Source organism: Hetaerina americana, unplaced genomic scaffold (genome assembly GCF_022747635.1).
Source record: "Hetaerina americana unplaced genomic scaffold, ioHetAmer1.1.p SCAF_4, whole genome shotgun sequence".
In the NCBI taxonomy this organism is placed as follows: Eukaryota; Metazoa; Arthropoda; class Insecta; order Odonata; family Calopterygidae; genus Hetaerina; species Hetaerina americana.
This window is the reverse complement of record NW_027286985.1, coordinates 65,054,083-65,063,242: the sequence shown is the minus strand read 5'-3', so window position 1 is coordinate 65,063,242 and position 9,160 is coordinate 65,054,083. Positions and strand designations below refer to the sequence as shown.

At 39.3% G+C, this 9,160-nt stretch overlaps 1 protein-coding gene across 2 annotated transcripts in view; it reads right to left on the bottom strand.

Moving 5' to 3' along the window:
* LOC139692008 (G-protein coupled receptor Mth2-like) overlaps nt 1–7,839 on the bottom strand; it is a 13,892-nt gene extending 6,053 nt beyond the window's left edge. Inside the window, exons 1-3 of one of the 2 annotated variants that reach the window (XM_071590013.1) lie at nt 7,546–7,839; nt 6,550–7,446; nt 2,441–2,519 (exon numbers count right to left, since the gene is read on the bottom strand). In XM_071590013.1, coding sequence (XP_071446114.1) covers nt 2,441–2,519; nt 6,550–7,417 — 947 coding nt within the window. In that variant the 5' untranslated portion in view covers nt 7,418–7,446; nt 7,546–7,839. Of the gene's footprint in view, nt 1–2,440; nt 2,520–6,549 lie in introns of both variants that reach the window. The other variant, XM_071590012.1, reaches the window with a different exon arrangement.
* Between the last annotated feature and the right edge of the window lie 1,321 nt (nt 7,840–9,160).

The following is a 9,160-nucleotide window of genomic DNA, read 5'->3' as shown; positions in this document are numbered from 1 at the left end:
CTTTGGTGCCTTTCGTAAATAGTAAGCTAATGCCGATACTGGGTTTCTCTCCACCCATCATCCTTTCCTGTCCATCCCCTATGGCGCAAATAACCTCAGCTGTCAGTTGCCTCCCCTAAATATTACTACTACTTGGTACACAGTTAATATTGCTGCATCTCCTACAGTTTCTTAGTTTGTCAAAGGTTAACACCCTTGTGTTTAAAAGTTGGCAGTCACCACGTGGACTGTGGTGTAATGCCAACGGCTACAAATACAGGTGACGTTGTATGCATGGTATTTTGTCATAGCATCTTGTTCCTTTGAAACCTAAAATTTCAGAGTATAAGAGAATGCCTTGGTAGCTTACCTGGCTAAAGCACTCAGCTGGACATTGAGGGATATGGGTTCGAATGCCAGTCAAGGCAAATGATTTTTATCCTTTGAAATTGTTGCATTGCAATGTGCATTAGCGGATGACTCCACTAAAGATTGCAGTATTAGCAGATGACTCCACTAAGTTACTGTTGCCGCATCTCCCATAGTTTCTTAGAATTTCACATATTTGCCCTTTGGTCTTCCTTGTGTTCCATTTATTCTTTAGCCTCTAGTACCTCGTTGCTTCCTCTCCTCCCATCACCTGCTAAGCTATTTCCTAGGTAGACAAAAGATTCTACTTCCTCAATTTTTTTTCTCATAGTTACACATGTATTCCACCTTCTATTTGAACCAATGCATTCAAAGATGTCTGCCATTCTCTTCCAGACTTTTTGTTATAGCAATGACTCATCTGTGAAATATACCAGGCTAATTTCTTTCCCATCAACCTAAATTATTTTCATTCTCATTTCATGTGATTCTCTCATTTCCTCTTCCAACCTTTTATAAGCTGTTCTCTGCATATACGACTGGTGAAATGTTTCATTTGTTGTGCCATGGCTTTTTTAATTTTTGTAAAAGTTTTAGATTAGTATTATCCCTTTGTTATGGTGGTGCAGTCTAAGTTTTCCTAAAACCTGAACACCTTGACCCAATAAGAACTGTCAAAGGACTTCAAGTCCATTGATACCACATTCAGTGGTTTTCCACCTTAACATGCAGTTTTTTTACCGTGAATGTATATATCTTCCATAGAGATTGGTGTAGTGGTTCCTCATGGCTTTCTTTATCACGGATCTTGGTCTGTGAATCACACTCCCACACGAAGCTATGACAGGTGATACTGGAGTAATTTTCTCACTCTGTGACATGTGTGCCTATTGGTAGAACTGATGCCTCTCACCAATGGTATGTATTGTGTAATGGGCTTAGGAGAGCCTTTGTCCTTGCTGTATAGTTCCATTAAAATCAGAAAATGGTTCTTCAAAAGATTATCACCTGGATTTGTATCAAACTCACTATCATCCTTCAGCTACCTCTTCTATCTTTTATTGTACATTAATATAAAAATGTTATCTGTATTGAAGTCTTTTAAACAGTGTTGCTTCAGAACTTTGGGATTTTCCGCTCCACAAAATGAAAATACAAGAAAGTAAAAATTTAATATTTGCAAAAATAAATCAAATTTTGCTCAAATTCACTGTGCAGTAACATCATTCACTTCACAAGACCTTTTCAAAAATACAATCTTCATTTCTGGAAGATGTCATAAAACTATGCCCCGTGCTATTAAAACTTTTAAATGAAAAATTAACATATACTGATAGGAGGGATCGAATAACTTGAGTTTTCCAAGAACCAGATCTTCCTGGGAAGTCATGGGTGTCACAGATAAAGGAGCCGTTATGGCTTGTGCATGACAAGCACTTCATTTGGGGTCAGCTCTAATCCAACCAATCAAACCAACATTGTTGATTACAATGGCAATTATTCTAGTATATTGATAGCATATTCTTATCCTTTTCTTGCGTACTTGTGAAGTTTTTCACAACAATTTGAATATCGCGTCTCTCGTAGCATTATCAAAGGACTTTTCCAAGTACAAGCATTCATGCCAGGCCACATGTAATGCCTTGTTCATGCATATTATTACCAATTTCTTTTTTGCAGTTCCTGTAATGCATATTTACAAAGCAAGGATAGACGTTAGCAATGTGAACAACCACTTGGTACAGTCAATGATACTTTTTCTACCCAGGTAAACTTACAATGGCAATTATCCTACCAAAATCTGGATTGAAAAATGTGAATGTGCTTAATTCAATTCAAGGTATGAATACATGTGTGCACACAGAGGATGATTAGGGAGAGTCAATGAATACATTGCCAATAATTTTTGGAAGAATTTTAAACAACATAAATATATCAGGTTTTCTTCTTTACCATACTACTAGAGGATACATGTCAACAATAGTACAGTTTCTTAATTCTTCCTCAATTCCTCCACAGTAAAAAGGCTTACAGTGAATGACAAAAAATAAATGGTTTCTTAAATTTACCATGAAATACTATAAGCCCTTACCTGAATGTAAGGAAAATATCAAAGCAGATTATATTGAGCCAGAAGAATGCTGCCAGGAAGGCATACTCTGTTATGAAGGCTGGAAATGTAAAAAAATATAAGCATTAGTCTAATAAAACATTATTAATAAAATATTTCATTTAAAATGCTACATATATACAGCGATACAAACTATCTGGGCTGAATATCAATCAGCAATGATCAAGGATTCAATAATAAGGTTAGTTGGCATATCTGTCATTGAAATTAGGTTATTCATTTTCAAACACCTCAGTGCTTTTGTTATGTGGAAATCTAGTCCTTAGTTCCGCATGACTCCCCATGGGGTCAAGAGCTAACAGAAACCAATAATCCATTCTATACTGTTATGGCATGGAATTGCAGTATAACAGCTCCTTCCTACTCCACTTCCAACTCTGTTTTATTAACTAAGTCCTCAATTGATAATCAAATTACTTGATATTCATTGAATGCAAAATTAGCCCCTACAGTGAACAATATCTCTATCCAAACCATAGTAAAAGGAGTAAAAGTGAACTAATGTAATTACTTCATTTTGTCAGAAAAGTCACATACATATATCTACTAACCCAAAGGTTGTACATTTGAGTTCTGCTTCATTAAGTATCTCCCAGGATAAGGAGGCCCCTTCTATCAGTAATAGTATCTTTGGAGGGTGTCTGAGTAATGAGAAGAGCACCCTGTTACCCTTGAAGTGGGAAACCACTCCTAAAAGCAGATGAACCTAGCTAGGTCAGCTGCATAGGATACGGAGGGCAAGGGAAACCCATGGGATATTCCAGTCCCACTGGACTGTCCTTTATAAGTATTGAAAGAAAAAAGAAAGATACACTTGATATATGAAAAGCATCTGGACAAAGAGGTAGAGAAAGCTATTCAAGTAAGACACAATTGAAGTAGTTACAAGACTGTAGACTTTTAGACTGCTGAATGTCCCACTGGACTCCTTCGAAAGAGTATGCCACAAATACTGAGAATGAATGAAATTAAAAATACAAAGTAACTTTCCACTGTTCTTTATTAGCGTACGACCGGTTTCAACGCTCAAGCGTCATCATCAGGTACTGGATGATGACGCTTGAGCGTTGAAACCGGTCGTATGCTAATAAAGAACAGTGGAAAGTTACTTTATATTTTTAATTTCATTAACATGAATTTCCACAAGGTTGAGCCAGAAACAATTGAATACTGAGAATGAACTTGATAATTTATGGCAGACTGTAGGTATAACAGAGGAATGGGATGCCATCCCAAATAAAATGCTGAAGGTTTCAGGAGATGAAGTTGGAGAAGTCCAAAAGGAAGAAGAGAGAGTGAATTGTAGATAGAATGTCAAATAAAATGGCAAAATGACTCTTCTGAAGATGGAAGAAGACAGCACAGGAAACTTAACAATGAATTAAGGAGGTTGGCTGATATTGCTAGAGGGAGCTGGAGTTATAGACTATGCAGGGAGATGAAAGACCTGGAAAAACAAAGAAATTTAGAAAAAAATAGGGAATATTTAGGACTCTGAAAGTGAAAGAACAAAGGAAAATGAGTAAACAGTAAATATTAAATAGTTATGGAAAGATGCTATAGTGCATGGAAGAGATCAAGAAGGTATTGAATGAAGTACACACAGGAATCATATGATTCACTGCCTGATCATGCAATGCTGATGATGGAATATGAATTTAAAATTCGACAAAAGAGGACCAAAGATCTTAAGAGGTGAACTGGAGAAGGCAATTCAAGATCTCAGACAAAAGAAAGCATTTGGAGACTGTGATAGAGTAACCTCTAAGGCTTTGAAAGCATTAGGATCTAATTTTATATTAGATGGACAAGTCTAGAATGAGAATCTATGTTTAAGTCTGAACAGTTACTCAAGGCAATTTTAGTTTCCTTACCAAAGAGGTACAATGCAAAAGAATGTAAATATTTTAGGGCAGTCAGTTTTATCTGTCATTTTAAAAAAGTATTAACTAGACTGTTACTTCAGAGAATAGAAAGGAATATTGAATAGATAATTGAAAAAAACCAGCTTGGATTCAAAAATGGTAAAGAAACATGAGATAATACTGGGTGTTGTGGCATGATAAGCGGAATAATGTTAGATGTTATCTGGGACCTGCTTATACGTTTTGTCAATTAAAATAAGGCACTTGACTGAGTCAACTGGAGTGTGCTGCTGAGGACTTTGAAAAAATGATGGCTTAAACTTGACGGATAGAAGAATAATAAATAACTCTATCCAAAACAGAAAGTGGTGGCACAAGTAGGAAATTATGTGACAGATGACATTGGTATTGGAAGGAATATCAGACAAGGATGCTGTCTGTCACCACCTCTCATCAATATTTATACGAGGGTGCTTACTAATAAGGCCTTGGAAAAAGCAAGAGGTGTTGTAGCCGGAGGAGAAAGAATAAATACTCTGAGGGATGCAGATGATCAAGCATTACTGACAGAATAATAAGAGAAGCTTTAGTACATGATGGTGAGTTTTGTAAAAGTGGGGAAAGAATTCAGAATGAACACAAATGTAGTAAAAACAAAAGTATAGAAAATTATTACGAATGAAGTAATCATTGAAATATCCATAAAGGAAAAACTGTTGAAAGTGAAATCATGTCAGCATTTGGGAAACTTAATTACTTTGAATGGAAGCTGTACCAAGGAATTAAGAATGATGTTATTTAAGAAAGCTTTTGAAAAGGTGAAAGGACTTCTGACAGCAAATAGAATTCCAATTGAAATGAGAAAGTGATTTAATAAATGTTTTGTTTGGAATGTGGTGTCTTAGAGCATCAAAACATGGGAGGTTAAAATGGTTGTTGATAAGAATACTTTAAGTACCGAGGACTGATAGACTGAGAAATTAGGAAGTTCTGATGAGATAGGGAGAGGGAATAAAACCGCTGTGAAAAATATTACAGAACCATTTGCCCTTTGTAATACTTCAAAAAGAATACCTACTATGTTAATTTTTCACTTAATAATTCAATTACCATTGATTCCCATTTAAATTTATTTTTCCCAACAGCTTTCCAAATATTACCAACTGTAAATAAATTAACTACAAAAATTTTTCAGAGTGTAATTTAAGCAGGAAAGTAACACTTCTACTTCAGATGAAGTCTGTTGTCATTAAATTCTTTTGTTTCTGCTTGCTCAACCCTGATAGTCGCCCGTTTACTTATTTGGATCCAAGCAACACTGTATTTGGTTTGCACTTTTGGAGGAAATCACCAGTTTAACAACTCATACCTAGGGCAGGACAAAATGCAACTATTTTGATTCTCAAACCTGTGGCTTTAGCCTTGGCAGATGAGAATGTGGCTCACTTGATTAACTTGGAATTTTAAAAATTATATATTAGCACCCCAACAATTATCTCCCTGCTCAAGTATTAGGAGATACCTCAAAATTTCTGTTTTTAAGCGCCTGGTAATTACCAACTGCCTACCACACATGAATACAATCAGGTGTGATGTAATAAAATATCACTGTTATCAAAATAGCCTTAGATCATCTCTCAAAAACACATTGAAGTAATGCTCCAAAAAGTATTTCCTGTTACATAGTCTTACACAATGAATAGATTAAAATAATGCTGCCCCTACTGAGGCATATTTTAGTTTGGGGCCAAAGGTAAATTTTACTCAATGTAAAACTTTATGCCCACTTCCTGCTAGTTTGTCACTCATATGCCCATCTCTCAAAGGTACCAAATACCCCTTCGGTCCCCTATTCATAATGCATTGCCGTGGCTCAAATGCATGTCATCTCATTGCATTACATAAAAAACCAACACCATGACATGAGGACCAGGTATGAATGACATCTCTCATGATGGTCAGTTTACGAGCTCCTCAAATCGAAGAACCTAGTTTAGACCTCAGGGATAGCTTTTTTGATGGTAATAAACTGAGCCCTAATGGAAAACATTAAATGTTGGCACAGGTTTATCCACTCTAACACTGTTTCCTAAAATACTGGATACCCAATTTAGCTATATCCTCAATGACCCAATTAGTGTGTTGTTGTTGTTTGCTCGCCTCTTATAATTATTACTGTTTAAGCATACACCATTTCCCACTCACCTGAAGCTATGCACAACTTCATGGAAACTTCTTCGAGGCCAAGTAGGCCCAAAGCCAGAAACAAGAAGCTGATGAAATAACTCCCCACAAGGCACATCAAATTCCTCCCGTGAATGTTCCTCAGTTCACGTACGCAGGCGTGCACGAGGAATGTGGCAAATAGAAAGGGGGTGGATATCAGAAGTGCTATAGGATACAGGGACTTCGCGGTCAACCTCCCATCGCCTTTACTTCTTGATCCGTTGGGGTCGCAGATGAAAGGGAGGTAAGATGACCTCTCCAGAACGTAGTCCACGCAGAAATTTCCGGGGTCGAGCATCGATCCGTTCCAATAGGGAAGGTACAAGCGCCCGTCGGAACCCCTCAAGAGAAAAGAGTCCGCCTGATTCCGATCGGGATCCAGCATGCTGTGGCACGTCCTCCAGAACACGAAGACGAAGTGCTCCAGAGGCTCGACGTCCCACCGGGAGCCGTTGTCGTACGCGACGCCTGGCCGAAACGGCCGTCGGGGTGCGTGGTCGACGACGCAGAGGCCGTCCTCACCTCCAACCGACGCTCTCATCGGACAGCACTTCCTCAGTGGCGGCCGCCCCTTGGGATCTTTATCGGGGCAGCCATCAATGGCGAGCATCGCAGTCTCGTCCGTAGGGTCATCCTCAATCGCTAGGTAGCTGTACGAGAGATTTCTCGCCCCCGGGAAGATGGACGTGAATCCCTCGCGGATCTTAGGGCATGGTCTCTTGAAATCGGGTGGGTCGATTAGGATGCGGGGGAAAACATAAGTAGGATCCTCTTGTCCTAGGGAACTTCCAACGAAGTGGACAATGGCCAGCGAGGTGAGGAAAGTGCGTATCGACGTGATCGCCATTGGGAAACCTCGGAGCAACCGATGTCCTTCTAAGAAATCGTAAGGAAAACTTGTTGGGAGAAAAAATCTCTTCCTTCACATGTCTCACTCGTTCTAAACACTAGTACAAAACGGAGAATCGCACGCACCTTTTCACATTAAACGTAAGATCCTCCCAACAGCCCACGCCTGACTCCGTGGGAGCGATCTTGACGCCTTCCGCCCTCCCACTCTCCCTCACCAAAAGTTTGGGACGCCACGGAACCAAGGAAGGAATTTAGAGAAAGGGTGAACCACGTGACGCGGGGAAGGTGGAATGAGAATTGAGCATGATAAGAGGGGGAGCATAAGGGGAAGGAATGGATCCCACACCGTCGATTCCGGTCACCACCGAGTGACGTCACTTGGATTCTCTCCTTGGAGATTCATTCTCGTCCTTCGAGGGCTCGCGCTGATGTGACGCGAAGCGGTGATTCCAGTGGTCTTCACCCATCTCTCCTCCCCTCCCCCACTCCCCGGCCGCTACCTCTAAGCGAACAGCGTGCGCACATGTGCCAATACGAGACTGTCCGCGCATTCATCTGCTGATGCCATGACGGGAGACTTGAACGCGGGTTTTTTAATTGGTTTTTCCCCGCGGGGGTTAGCTTAACATGCATACCTGGAGTTCCAACCCCCCTCTGGCAATGAGTCATTTGTCTTGCCTCAAAGGAGTTGAGAATTAAAAGCGACCATGCAGTAGTTGAATAACAATGGAGCAAGATAGCGGTGAGGAATTCCGGTAGGAGAAAGAAAAGTAGAGTGAAAAAAATTTATTTCAAGACTGTTATGAACTATACATGTAAATATTTAGCGAAAATAAAAACATATATTCGTATTACTACTATACCTCTGATACGCCCATTTTGTATATGTTAGTATGTAAAGGGGTGAGAGGAATAATATGCTGGAATAACGCCCAATCGGTATGAGGTAAGATAAGATAGCCATTTATCTAAAACGCTAACAAGGACGTAGGTGGAGAATGTTTAGATACCATCATTTTCTACGCGTTTCAATGGGTGTCAATGTTAGTACAAATGAAGGGAGTCAGAAAGTACGTGGAGTTGAAAAAACATTTGTTGTAGTCTAGGCTTTTATATTCTGTCATATTATGTGAGTTTTAAAAATGTATCGGTGGTAAGTTTGTGTTATTCGTAGTCCAAAACCTTCCTGAATCGGTAGATTACATTAAACCCACTAATCATTGCAAATCGGATTTCCCGAATATAATGTACCTCGAAATCCCAAAACGTTCCGTCCGGCCCCGATTCCTAAGCCCTCAGGTTTATTTCCACTAAACCACGAGGATGGTACGTCACGGTTTTATTTTCACCTGTGGACTTCATTTTGATTTTCTGCTTCTGCATTAGTAGTCGATCATTTTGTAAAAGAATTTTTCGGGAACAAAATGATTTTATGTTCTGCTCTCCTATTTCTCAGTCTTCAACATTCCATCACCAATCAGAACGCTGTGCATCCACTTTTCTTGCCTCCTCTGTATTTTTCCTAACAACTCTCTCTCCTCCCCCAGCATGCCTAGTACTGTCGTGGAAACATTTGTTTCCTTCTTCATCTATTTTAATGTTTCCATCGTTTGCCACACCCACATCCCAAAGGCCTTCAATCTTCGAGTAATGTGTAAAGGCGTTAGACCTCGGTTTGTAATAAAAATGTATTTACTCTGTTGGTCAGGATTCATACATAGAAGGCACATTACAAAAC